The 14,279-nt window shown below is 42.7% G+C and overlaps 1 protein-coding gene across 2 annotated transcripts in view; it reads right to left on the reverse strand.

The window, feature by feature from the left end:
- LOC114692807 (CD302 antigen) overlaps positions 1-14,279 on the reverse strand; it is a 127,076-nt gene that overhangs the window by 19,642 nt on the left and 93,155 nt on the right. For both annotated transcript variants that reach the window (XM_028868908.2, XM_028868842.2), the window contains one exon: positions 1,998-2,108. In XM_028868908.2, coding sequence (XP_028724741.1) covers positions 1,998-2,108 — 111 coding nt within the window. The remainder of the gene's footprint in view (positions 1-1,997; positions 2,109-14,279) is intronic.

Genomic DNA, 14,279 nt, shown 5'->3' on the forward strand with positions numbered 1-14,279 from the left:
GCATCCAAAGATGAGCTCTCGATCCCCACCCTGCTGAGCTGCTAGCGGCATTAACGCTCTAATTACTCCCTCCTTCTCGAATCAATGTCTTCTCTTGGCTTCCAGAAAATTTGCTAGTCTTCTTAAGGGTCTAGACCACAGGTGTCCCAGAAGGTCACATGACTTGCATTTAATTTAGCAAGCAAGTCACAAAGACCAGCCTAGAATCACAGGGAGGGCAAAGAGATTGTAAGACGTAAGCGAGTGACCAGGAAGGACCATACTGTTGGCAGGCGTCTTTGAAGACTGTCACATTATCAGACCCTGGGTAAGGAAGAGCAGTCCAGAGAGAGAGAGAGAGAGAGAGAGAGAGAGAGAGAGAGAGAGAGAGAGAGAGAGAGAGAAAGGGAGAGAGACGGAGACAGAGACGGAGACGGAGACAGAGACGACAGATAGCAAGGACAGACGGGCACTTGTGGGCAAACTCAAGCAGCAGGCCTAGGTTCGAATCTCGGCTTCTGTTATCATCAATCTGTGTGATTTTGAACAAACAACTGAATTGAGTTTTGATAAAGGAGAATTAAATATACAGCTCGATAGGCTTGTTCTGATAGGTAAAGCCATGGAAACCGAAGTGCTTAAGCACAATGCCAGGCATGGTTCGGTGTGGGAATGAGTTTTCCAGAAAATACATTTTAAAGTAGTCTTCTTTCACTAACTGAATTCTTACCCAGCTTTGTAACCAAGTTCATCATAGGCTTTGAGGTCATTGAAAACCAATGCACTCAGTCTGTCTGCATACAGAGTGCTCAGCCTGTCTAAATTTAACTTTCATTTAATAAAACGATGTAGGGACTAGAGAGGAGGCTCAAGGGTTAGAGCACTTGTTGCTCTTGCAGAGGACTGGGGTTCAATTCCCAGCACCCAGATGGTAGCTCATAAACCATATGCAACTCCAATTCCTGGGGGTCTGATACCCGATTCTGACCTTCTCAGGCGCTGGGCACATATGTGGTGCACATGCATACATACAGGCAAAATATGAATACACAGAAAGTAAATAAACATTTAAAAAGTGTAATCAATCTTATTATGCCTTGGATTCTCCATGTCAGCAACTTTTACAAGCTAAGTTAAATGGATAGCTCTGATTTTAACCATTTCCTCTCTCCATCCCATGTCCCTGACCAAAAAGTGTGTGTGTGTGTATGTGTGTGTGTGTATGTGTGTGTGTGTGAGAGAGAGCGAGAGCGAGAGCGAGAGCGAGAGAGAGAGAGAACACACAATTAGCTCTAATATTGTTGAAAAAAGGTATGTGGCAAGCAATGCATCCCCCCACAGTAAAGGTCCAAATGACACATAGGTGTAGGTTGATAACCTACATGTTTAAGGTTGTCATGATGTTCTGGGCCAGTAAAATCTAAAAAGTAACTTCTAAAACTCAGGTAAAAGATTCTTTAAGAAAAAGTTCCTCATTTCTTCCCATACCATACTTGACTTGCTGTGCAATAAATACTAAGGACTGTCTTCTGTTGGAGAGAAGTGAGCAGATGAGATCAGGCTTATTCTAGGCCAGCAGTTCTCAGCCTGTGGGTAGCACCCCCTTTGGGGGTTGAGGGACCCTTTCACAGAGGTCACCTAAGACCATCGGAAAATGCAGATATTTACATCATGATTTATAATAGTAGCAAAATTACAGTTATGAAGTAGCAACAAACTAATTTTATGGTTGGGGGTCACTACAACATGAGGAACAGAATTAAAGGGTCGCCGTGTTAGGAAGGTTGAGAACCACTGCTCTAGGTTCTCTGACTCTGGAGTCAGTGTCTTTCACGTGGTACTCTCACAGCGCACACACTGAATAGATACTGGTGTGGTTACGGTTCTGTCACTCCAATGTGAGCAGTGTTGTCTTCCAACCAGGGAGAAAGTGTATGGCCAATTCCACTGTCTGCACATCAATTCTAGGAACACGGTTAAAAGATATTAGGATCACTACTATTTTTAAAGTTCCTTACCATGGTCAGTACACTGGTTTCTGACATCCTCTATGCTTTCCACATTGGTGGTTACTTGAAGAAAAATGTAACAGCTGCCTTGGAACTGAACCCAGGTGGATGAAGGACAGTCTATATGGGAAAAAAAGAATATTAATATGAGTTCCTGATGCTAAGGATATTGAATATTAAAAGTCCACATGTATACACAAGTCATTTCCTTTGTTAAAACAAGAAATTAACCAATGTAAAAGGAATTCATTTTTCCCATTTTACATGTAGAAAAAAAAATGTGCCAATGATTCACTTCTGTCTTCACAGTGCAGTTACAAGTGTGTTGATTCTTTAGCAATTCAGACATGCAAATTAAGCATCATCACCAAGCCAACTGACTACCAAGGAAATCAACTAGTTAGAATTTAAAGCTTCTCTCTGAGGGTTATCTTTGTTGTATAATATATATATATATATATATATATATATATATATATATATATATAAAATTTTAAAAGTCTTTAAGAGTTCTGCAAAATCCCTTTGTTCAAATTCTGCTTGCGAGAACAGAAGACTAGTATATAGATCAGGAAAATTTTAGTATTGCATATTGCACAAGCAAACACAACTGATGTTTTTGTTTTCTTCCTTTCATTGTCCTACTGTGAGTGTTGGGTGTGTGTGGTGAGGGTTAGAATTTGAACTTAGGGCTTCATGTATACTTGGTCCTGTGCTCTCCCACTGAGCTATATTTGTCAAGTCCTGTATGTTCTTAATTTAGCATCTTATCAAAAGAGATTCCATAGCTCTGTGAAGCTGAACCTTACATTTCCTGCTCCTGCTGTTTAGGAAGGACATCCTTATCTCTATCTGGGTTTCTTTTGTTCATTATGAAGATATAAAACTTTTAAGCCTGGGACCCAGAAGATCATCACTTAGCATTATATGCAAAAATAAGCCTGTAAGAACTTGATTTCACTGAAACAAATTGGAGGAATAGAAGAGGATTTATTAATTTTAGTGGACAAAAGAACAAAAAACATTAAGCTTACATATTCCTGTAAGTTTACATAAAATCAGCAAAATCTCACCTCTATAGTTTCACTTTTAAGTTCTATATGTGTTATAATTTAATATAGAGGAATAGAAGCAAGCACCCCTATAAAGACCAGAGCTGAGTAATCAGCTACAGTACACTCAATTAATTCAACATTCTTGATTTTACTGAGGTCAAACTATGACATGAATTACCCCTAGTACTTAACCTTGGCCTCTGACAGCACAGAGCACACTGTCACCAAAATAGATTATTTTCCAGTTTTCTGGAGGATGAGGGGTGAGCAGAAGTCAGTCAAGAAAGGAAAAGTGTTCCTCATACCCTATTTTCTTCTGGGGGATAGCTTTCTGTATGCTGTGAATATATGTTGTTTCCAATGGTTAATAAATATGCTGCTTTGGCCTATGACGAGGCAGCTTAGAGGCAGGTGGAAAATCCAAGGAGAGAGACAGGAAAGAGAAAGGTGGAGTCTAGAGAGACACCAACCTAATGCCCAAGAAACAACATGCCAGCAGACTGGTAAAGCTACAGAACACGTAAAAACATAGATTAACAGGAATGGGTTAATTTAAGATATAAGAGCTAGCTAGCAAGAGGCCTGCTTTAGGCCATATAGTTTGTAAATAATATTAAGCCTCTGAGTGATTATTTTATAAGCGGCTGTAGGACTGCAGGGCCAGGCAGGACTGGAGAAAACTTTTAACTACAATTTTCCTTGTCCTGTTGGCTAGACTGCATTAGCTACCATGAGGCCAAAAGTGCCATAGGATGACAGAGTAACAAGATGGATGGATCGCCATATCATACTCACATAGGATTAATTCACTAATTCAGGCCTTTCATATGTCAACTAGAACAAATTAATGACTATTTCACTTAAAATCATCCCAAGTGTGAGTTGGCACGTTGCTACTTTTAATAGTGAAATCATCCAAAACATACTAGGATGAGGAAGATACAACTCATTTTATATACAGGCAGTTTTCCATCCTATTGTCTTTTGGGGTTGTTTGTTGTTTGTTTTTGTTTTTCAAGACAGGGTCTCACTATGTAGCCCTGGCTGTCCTGGAACTTACTTTGTAGACCAGGCTGTGGAACTCATAGATCTTCCTGCTTCTGTCTCTTGAGTGCTGGGATTAAAGGTATGTGCTACCATGCCTGGATATCTTTTAAAAAAAATTAACACACGCACACACACACACACACACACACACTCAAACACATGTACACACATCCATGCTCCATGCATGCCACAAATGTATAAGTGAAGGTCACAGGACAACTTGCAGGAATCAGTTTTCTCCTTCCACCATGAGGGTCCGTAGTATCAAAATTGGGTTTTCACACTCAGTGACAGGTACGTTTCTTTACCCACGGAGCCATCTTGCCAGCCCCTTTCCTACTGTTTTATAAATACTTGCATCACACACAATCCTGGCATGATCCTAAGCTCATTTACAAAGCAATTAAGTCCAGAAAGATTGAGGGACTGGACATGACAGATACATGCAGGAGGAAAGTTGAGGGGGCCTGACAACAGGGCACTGAGTGGAAGGCTGTACTGGGGCAGCCAGGAGCCTTCTCTTCCTGCCAAGCAGCACTCAGGCACCTTTGCTTCACCTGTGCCTCTGCTCCTCCTGTGAACACTGTAGGAGCCCAGCTGGGAGACCGGCTCCCACATTTTACGACAGGGTACGCTTGAGGAGTGAGGGATAAGAGATATTAGACAGAAGGATAGAGGGGAGAAAAACAGATAGAAACACAGGACAGCCTTGGGAGGGCCTGGATCATTATCCACCGGCTCCTGCTATCTCTTCTAAAGGACTTGTTATAGGAATGCCAAGGGGTGGTGCAAAAGACCTCCTCCTAGCACAGTCAAGTGCAGACCCTTTCTGATCACCTGGTAACTATGCACGTGGTCAAGCTATTCCCTATTGCAGCCCTGCTGGGTGAAGCAAACTCAGATCTCACTAGGAAACCTTTATGGGCCTCTACAGAACATCTGGCCTCTTTCTTAAAAAGAAAGACTTTTATGTCTTTAAATCTACTTCCAGGCCATGAACCATTTTCTTTATCTTTTCATGCTGGTAGAACCAGACCCTTTTCCTGTATCATCTTCTTTGACACATCAGCACTGGAGTTTCTTCTAGCTTTCACTTGCAATTTTACCACACAGATCTTTCAATGCAAATGAGCATTAAGAACAAGCATTAGACATCAGAACAGGAAGGATTTCCTCCTGGATGGCTTATCTTGGTTCCTGTGTTTACTGGGGGATGAAAAGGATGGATGTCTTCTTGGTTGGTGTGGTGATTTGAATGAAAATGACCCCCATAGGCCAACAGGGAGGGGCACTATGGCACTATTAGGAGGTGTGGCCTTGTTGGAGTAGGTGTGGTCTTGTTGGAGGTGTGTCACTGGGGTTGGGTTTTGAGGACTCATGCTCAAACTAGGCCCAGGGTCTCTCATCCTAATGCCTTTGGATCTGGATGTAGAACTCTCAGCTACCTCTCCAGCACCATGTCTGCCTGCATGATACCATGCTTCCTACCTCGACAATAATGGACTAAACCTCTGAACTGTAAGCCAGGCCCAATGAAATGTTTTTCCTTTATAAGAGCTGCTGTGGTCATGGTGTCTCTTCACAGCGACAGAAACCCTAACTAAGACAGATGGATTATTGTTGTTAACATTAGATAAGGCATGCAAACCACCCAGCATAATGAGGCAAGATTCCCAGACTATGTAGCTTTTATCAACCCCAATCACTTTTGTTGTCTTCCTCCCCTGGTTAGGGACCTACAGTAAGGATTTAAAATACTTGACTGGAGAGATGGTTCAGTAGTTAAGAGCACTGACTCTTCTTCCAGAGGACCTGGGTTCAAGTCCCAGCACTCACATGGCAGCTCACAACTGTCTGTAACTCCAAAATCTGACATCCTCACAGTCTATGTACATGCAGCAAAACACCAACAGTGCAAATAAAATAAAAATAAATTATTAAAAAAATAAAATACTTGACTGAATGAATAAATCCTCTTCTTCACCTCCACATACCAATTTCTTTCTATCTTCTTCAAATGCTTTGCCTTGAGTTCATCTGCTCCTTTCTGAAACTCCACAGTGTCTCATGTCTCCAAATTTAAGTAAATCGACCTCACTGCCAATGCTATCACCTTACTAGTACATTTTTAAAAAAAATAAATTTGTCATCGAACACAGCATACACAAAAAAGCACAAGCCATAACTATGCAGCTTGGTAAACTTCCAGAAACGGAACCCACCCACACAGTCATCAGCAAAATGAAGAAACAGAACATTGCTCTCTTTGGTTACTACCCCTTCCCCAAATGAAATCATTTCCCTAACTTAGAACACCATAGGTCAATCTTGCTTTTTTGGGACTTTACAGTAAGGAGATCAGGTACAACATTCTCTTGTGTTTAGCTTCTTTTGATAAATATTACTTTTATGAGAGTCGCTTGTTTGTAGTTTGTATCTGTGGGTTATTATTTCTCCTTGTTACATAATGTGTGCATTTTTTTCCACTGTTTCTTTGGTGAATGAGTGGATAGCTTCTAGTTCACAGCTTCATGGCAATAACAAGCAATGTCTCTCCAAGCCTTCTTCTCATGGCTCACTGTTCTACATGCTTCACACTAAGAAGAGTTGAACTGGAGAATGCTAAGTAGTGATATTTTATTTGTGCTGAAATGTGATTTTATTTGTATGTTAATAAAGTTGCCTGAAGATCAGAAGTCACAGCGAGCCGAGCCGTAAGTGGGAGTCAGGCGGTGGTAGCCCACGCCCTTAATCTGATTACATGGCAAGCAGAGTCTCTGTGGTCAAGGACACATCCAAAGCAAGGTGACCTGAACTTTTAATCCTAGTACCAACCATAGAGACCTGGAGGTCTGTATAGACAGGCAGTGAGGAGGAAGTCATGTGGTTGTGTTTAGAGCCAATGAGAAGGCAGAACAGAAAGGCAATAAAAAGACAGAACACAGGAAGAAGGTTTCTCTCTCAGGGGAAGGACGGCATCAAGTGGTAAGATAAGGTGGTTTTGGCTCTTGGCTACAGGTAGATCTCTGGGCTTTTAACTCTGCATTTGCCTCTGTATTTCTTATTTAATAAGACCAATTAGAATTTCATCTACAATGCTATGGTTCTAATGTCTCCCCCTGAAAATTATTGATCTTTTAGCAGTATTAAGAGGTAATACCACACAAAACACAAGAAGTCTGGTGGGTCCTAGCCTGCCAGGGCTACTTAAAAAGACTCTGTCAAACAACAAGGACCCATAGCACCCATTTTCATTCAAAAGAAGCTATATGATCATTGGAAGTTTTGGACACATTCAGTATTGCTTTGTACTGTGGTCACCTATTTCTCAGGTTTGATTATTAACTGCAAGCCAGCAGAGATCCGGTCTTAAATCTAATCATATCACCATTAACAGGTGCTCTGCTGTCTGGAACACAACCCAGAGTAACATGCATAAGAGTGAGGAAGCCCACAGCTCTGGGCAAGCAAGCTAGGTTGTGGAGAAAAGTCTGACCCAGATAGGATCTCTGGTCTATTACTTAGGCCATCCTCTGCACTATTTTTTTTTTTTTTTTTTGGAAAACACTACCTATCTAGGTGCTTGGGAATTCCTTGGTGAACAAAAGGGAGGGAGAACCCGGTCTTCTTACAGGTGTAAGTTAGTGGGGACAGACACACAAAAGCAAAGAAGTCAAGTAACAGATCAGATGGTGTCGTAGTTCTCTTTCCTGTTGCTGTGAAAAAATATTCTGACGAAATCAACCTAAGGTAGGAGGGGTCTCTTTTCAGTTCAAAGGTATAGTTCATCATGGGGGTAAGTCGAGGCAGAAGCAGCTAGTTACACTGCATCCACAGAAAGCAGAGAGTCATCAATGCATGCTACTTCTCAGCCCTTTCTTTACTTATACAGTCCCAGTGGGAACTAACCGGGCCACTCACAATGGGTGTAAGTCTTCCTACCTCAATTAACGCAGTCAAGATAATCCCTAGAGGCCCGTGTCCCAGGTAATTCTAGATTTTGTCAAATTGAGGCTAACCATCTGCTGTGTGACAAATGACCAGCTTAAAGCAGGAAACAGCATCTCATCCAGTGTCTCTGGTTAAGAACCGGAAGCAGCAGCTTACTTGGGTTGTTTGGAGGGTTTTCCCATGCAAATGCAGCCAATGTGTTGGCTAGGGCAGCAGTCATCCAAACACTCAACTACAGCTGGACTACTGGTCCCAAGAAGTCACATTCCTGTAACAGTGAGTTGGTGTGGGCTGGAGACCTCAGTTTCTCACCACAGTAGTGCTGAGGAGTCCCTATATGTCTTGATTTGAATGTGAAATGTAGTCAGAAGATTTCCTGTGTCCTGGCCTGCCAGTGGTTGGGACAAATCTCTCCCGTTCGAGTCCCCCAGGTAAACACACAGAGGCTTATATTAATTACAACTGCATGGCCATGGCTCAGGCCTTTTTGCTAGCTAGCTCTTATTTTAAATTAGCCCATAAAGATTAGTCTATGTATCGTCACATGTTCTGTGGCTTTTTTTCTTTTCTTTTTTGAGACAGGGTTTCTCTGTGTAGCTTTGCACCTTTCCTGGAACTCACTTGGTAGCCCAGGCTGGCCTATGTTCTGTGGCTTTACCTGCGTCCCATTACAAGTTGCTCCTTGGGTGGCTCGCTGGCATCTCCTGACTCTGCCCTTCCTCTTCCCAGCATTTTCCTAGTTGCTCACCCTGCTCATACTTCCTGCCTGGCTACTGGCCAATCAGCGTTTTATTAAATCAATTTACAAGAACATTATCCCACAGCAGTGAAATGGCCTCTATGGACTAACGTGTTTGGCCATTTAATCCTAAAGCAAGTGGCATTGTTTTGTGTGGCTCTTTCCTTTCCTGTCCTCTCTATGCTTTCTGGCCCACAAAATGAGCAAGCATCCATACACTGCTGCTACGAGAGTCGTGAGCTATCCTTACCACCATGCCTTTCCTTCCCTGCTGGACTAGCCTCTCACATGGTGCACCAAACAATTCTCCCCTAACTTTCTCTGATCAGGTATTTGATCACAGCTGTGAGAGCAGTAGCTAATACATAAAATTGATAATGAGAATTGGGGTCATGGTGGCTGCTGGGAGAAAACTGTATTTCTTAGGTTTTTAGAAGGAAAAGTGGAAGAATTTGGGGCTGGAGGCTAGAGAGGTCCTAGAAAGTTTAAGCAGAGTTTAAGGGGTGATCCCAGTGAGAGTGAGGGAGGATGGTGAAGAAAGTACACACAGGAAGGAAGGATGATGAAGGAAGTACAGACAGAGGGAGGATGATGAAGGAAGTACTGTGATCATGTGCTTTCAGAGACCAATAGAGTTATCATCTGGTAAAGAGACTGGCTTCATTTTGCCTCCGTCCTGAAAGCTTGACTTAGGGGTAATTAAGGAAACAAAGACTGATTTGTTTGGTAGGGAAAACTTCAAGATCGAATGGCATTCAGGTCTGGCATGGCTGTACTACTAATTGCTCTTGGCCAGATTTCCAGTGAGCAGGAAGTGAAGCCCCCAAATACGAAAAATGTGCAGTTTGGTAACGAAAGTGGGGAGCTTAGAAGTTGGGGCTAAGGCAGGTGGGATACAGTATCCATAACCGCTAACGAGCTCAGTGTTATCAAAGAGCCCTCCTCCCGTACACACACTTTTCACGGAGACAGTAGGAAAGATGCCCTAAAACAAGACTCTGCCCCTAGAGAGCACCAGGGTCGAACAGTGCAAACCTATTTTAAGAACTTTCACTTGAAATAGTGTTCCTGAACAAAAAACATTCTGGGCAGCTGAGCTGCCTAGAGAAGTGTTTGCTATGTTCAGTCATAGAGATCCGGAAAGGGTACTGGAGATTGTGGTACAGGAGGGGCCAGGCTATCATCTGGCGGCAGAACTTGCTATTGTCTATATGGTGCTGTATTTGTAGACACACAAGAGGCAAGCGTGAGAGATTCATGGAAGATTGTGCCCATCTTTCAGGAAGCTGCCAGAGCCAGGCAATGTGCAAGACAGGGTCAGAGTCCATGCATGGAGCTGGGAGCTTTTGTATATAGCTATGAAGTTCAGTAAAGCCTAGGATGCGCTAGTGATCTTAGGAGATTGGAGATGCCAGACACAAAGGGCATCTACCAACAAAAGCTGCTGACATTGAGTGTGGCTGGTCCAAGGGAATGGCCACATGAGCTGTAGGCTGGAGGGACAGGGCTACCCAAGCCTGTTGGAACCCAGATGTTGCCATGATACTGGAGTTACAGCTGCCAGACACGGAGCTGCAGGTTTGCTATTTGCCTTGTTGGGTTTCATTCTTGCTTTGGTTCAGTATTTCCTTGCTACTTTCTGTGTAGGAATGAGAAATAGTCTGTGCTACCCTATACTGAAAACATAAATTTTTGTCTATATTACAGGGGCTCACAGACAAGGGTTTAAAACAGTGTTGGGAATGTTCATTCTCTGAGGATGCTAGAAGCTGAGCCGAGTGCACGTTGCATTGTGAATGGCCACAAGTCTATGGAAACCAAGAATGAATGTCCTGGTTTGAGCATATGTGTTCAAAGACTCAGTCCCCAGCTGTGGCTCTGTTTTGCACAGTTGTGGAACTTTTGGAAGGTGGTGCCCAGCTGGAGGAAGTGGGTTGAGGCTTAGGGTTATAACCAGGCCCCATTTTCTGTCTTTTCCATTTTCTGGTCTACTGAGATATGAGAGGCAGCAACCTCACACCCCGTCATCACAAATTCCTGCCACAGAATGGATTTTACTCTCAAACTGTGAGCCCAAACCCTGCCTCCACTACGTTACTCTTGTTAGGTATTGGGTCCCAGCAACGAGAAAAGTAATGAATCAAGCAGATGGCTTCCCAAGAGCTAGGGATTCGCGGAGCAAGGCAGAAGTGAAAGCTTTACAGAATGCAGTCTTTGTGGTCACATTCACTCATTTCTGAAATAGCCTATTGGCTATATATTAGAATTTTCTAGGACAGCACCAATATAAGAAAGATTTGCCATCTTTCTTTCTTCTTTCTCTTTCTTTCTTTCTTTCTTTCTTTCTTTCTTTCTTTCTTTCTTTCTTTCTTTCTCTCTCTCTCTCTCTCTATCTATCTATCTATCTATCTATCTATAATTCATCCATCATCTATCTATCCATTGCCCCACCTACCTATAGATGTCTAGCTATCTGATTCACACAGTTATAGAGGCCAAAAAAAAAAAACCCAAAACCAAACCAAACCTCATGGTCTATCATTGGCAGGCTGGAGAACATGTGATGTGTTATTTAACCCTAGTCTGAAAGTCTGAGGATGGGGTCAGGGACAGGGGCAATGGCATAAATCCTTACCTGAGTTCAAAAGTCTGAGAACCAGGTATGTCTACAGCAAGTTCAAGGCAGAAGTAGATGGCTGCCTCAGCTCAGGCTGGAAAGGAATTTGTTCTTCCTCAGCCTTCCTGTTCTAGCTCAAGGAACTGGATGATGCCAGCCCAGGCTGATGTGTTTACAGACACAAATGCTAATCTCAGGGTTTAGAGGTTCAGGTTCAAATTCTCAAATGCTAATCCAGTCCAGAAATAGTGTCTTATCAGCTGTTTAGGCATCCGTTCATAGTGCACTGAAGTTGATACATAAAGCTGACCACCACTATGAAATAGGTCAGCCCTGTTCAGTGTGGGAGTGAGCTACACCCGAGTAAACACTAAATGAGAAGAAGCGCTGGGAACATCTCCGAGGCTGCCAATCACAGATGCTTCTAAGAGGTGAAGACCAGATATTGAAGTCAGATAAAGCAAGTAGGAAACTCCGGAGGTGGAAGTGATCCTGGTGATGCTGATGACAACCAGGCTACTGTTGAATAATTATGACAAGATCAAAAGAAAGGAAAAAGAAAGAAAAAGCTACAAGTGACAGAAGCAGAAAAACACTGTTGACTCAGAACTTTCAGCCCCCTTCTCCTTCGGCCCATTCCAGCATGAGCTGTACCTCTAGTTAATTAAAAAGGAAACCCCTCACCGGGTGGTGGTGACACACGCCTTTAATCCCAGCACTCGGGAGGCAGAGCCAGGTGGATCTCTGTGAGTTCGAGGCCAGCCTGGACTACCAAGTGAGTTCCAGGAAAGGTGCAAAGCTACACAAAGAAACCCTGTCTCGAAAAACCAAAAAAAAAAAAAAAAAAAAAGGAAACCCCTCTGGGAAAGCTGAGTGTGTACCTCAGCTTGAGACACACTCAAGACATAGTACAAAGAGGTTAACTCTCCCGTGAGGACAGTTGATGAGGCCACGTACCTCATGCATGGGAAGCTGACCTATGTCGCCTTCCACGCTAGCGGTTACTGTAAGTCTGTTGGAACTAAGAACTGCTCGTGGAGCTCCCTGCAAAGTTACTTTCTATAACTCCTATTTCTTCCCAACAGTTCTGAAAGGTACATTGCTATTTATAACGAACTTAACTGACAATTTTCAGAGATTTGATAATTTCATAATTCTGCTAATTTGATATGCCTAGAAATTTAGTAGTCTCACGAGTGTGCACCCATCTCCCCTGACTGTCCCGCAGTGCTACCCCTACATAGAAAGCACCAATAAAAAAACAAATTAAAAAAAAAAGAAATTGTTGTCTCATGGAAAAGTTAAAACCAGCACTTAGCTCCAAAAGTTCCTATATTGATTACTTACCTAAACATACCATGTGCTAAAAGAATGAAAGGTTATTGCCACAGTGAATCTTGTGTTCCCAAGCCAAGTGTAATGACACTCTCCGTTCTCTTGTAGCGCTCACTGACCTGCCATAGGCCAACTTCATCAAGACAAGGGGGCAATGACGGCTGTTTATTACCTGTGTTGTGAGTCCGGGAGGGAGCGGCTGGACCAAACGTTCAATTAAGCATAGCCTTTGCCAACATGCCCAGCCTCAAAGGACTGTTATGATATTTACCCATAGAAGAGGTCTGTCATCTGTACCTTTCTCATTGGTTTCTCCTCAAACTCTAAAATACCCCATAAAAACAATCACCTACCTGACATGGATGATGCAAAACTGTTCTTTCTTGACCTCATTTTAAGCCAGATTTGGGTCCTATTGTCTGGATGGATTTGTGAGGTATCATGCTGAAAACCGTCTAGAGGAGCTCTCGTGTACCATTATCAGATAACTGGGTTTGCTCTAGAGGCTTACACAGCCATGCAGAGTGAACCCATGCTTTTGGTGGCACCATTGATTTTCAATACTGCAGCAAAGTCTCAAGGGCTTCTCAACAATGAGAGAGATCCTAAAATCATAACTATTTGTGAATTCAATTTTTTGTTGGAAAAAATAAAATTAAAAAAATATTATTTTGTTAAAAACAAATCATTTTTTTGTTTTTCAATTTATTTATTTTTGTGTGTGTTGGTGTTTTGACATGGGTGTCCAGTCCCTTGGAACTGGAGTTACAAATAGTTGTGAGCTGCCATGTGGGTGCTGGAAATTGAGCTGGGGCCTCTGGAAGAGCAGTCAGTGCCCCCAACCGCTGAGGCAGTTTCCCAGCCCTTATAAAAATATTCTTACATCTAATTTGAGATCATTTCCTCTGAAATAGAAATGTTCCACCTACAATGTTGAGAAAAAGTGGCCTCTATGGATTTACAAGTTGTAAATGTTTTGAATTCAGTTCTAAGTTCAGGCAGAAGAGACACAATTGGAAAGAATCCACAATGCAGCTAACCCTTCTACTTTTTAAATCATCCAATTTTTCCATCATCCTATTATAAAATAAAGTTTAAAGACACATCAAAATAAAACGAAACCCTTCAAGACAGTAAGGTTCCTGCTGTTAAATAGCTTGTTCCTGGGAAGAGAGTGATGGGCAAGGATACAGACAGACGAAGTACACTCAGAAAAGCTTTGAAGACGGAAACACTGTAACAAAGAGAATAGGTGGGTGGAGCAAGGCCTCAGGGTATGACGTAACTACAAAGAGCTAAATGGTAGGGGAGGAATGACCATGCCAACAACTCGGGGGTTGGCAGCCCGTGTAGACGAAACAGAAGGTTGGAGTTCCCACAGGTCAGTGTGGAGAACGTCAGTGAAGAGCTGGGAGGGCCGTGAGATAGCATCAGACAGAAGGCAGGGGCACCTAGACCATCGCTTGTCAGTAGCAGCCCCTCGAAATCAGAGGTCTAGAGTCCCAGCCTCACGATGAGCACAGAATGAGAACTTACATTCACCACCA

This window comes from Peromyscus leucopus, chromosome 4, assembly GCF_004664715.2.
Source record: "Peromyscus leucopus breed LL Stock chromosome 4, UCI_PerLeu_2.1, whole genome shotgun sequence".
Lineage (NCBI taxonomy): Eukaryota > Metazoa > Chordata > Mammalia > Rodentia > Cricetidae > Peromyscus > Peromyscus leucopus.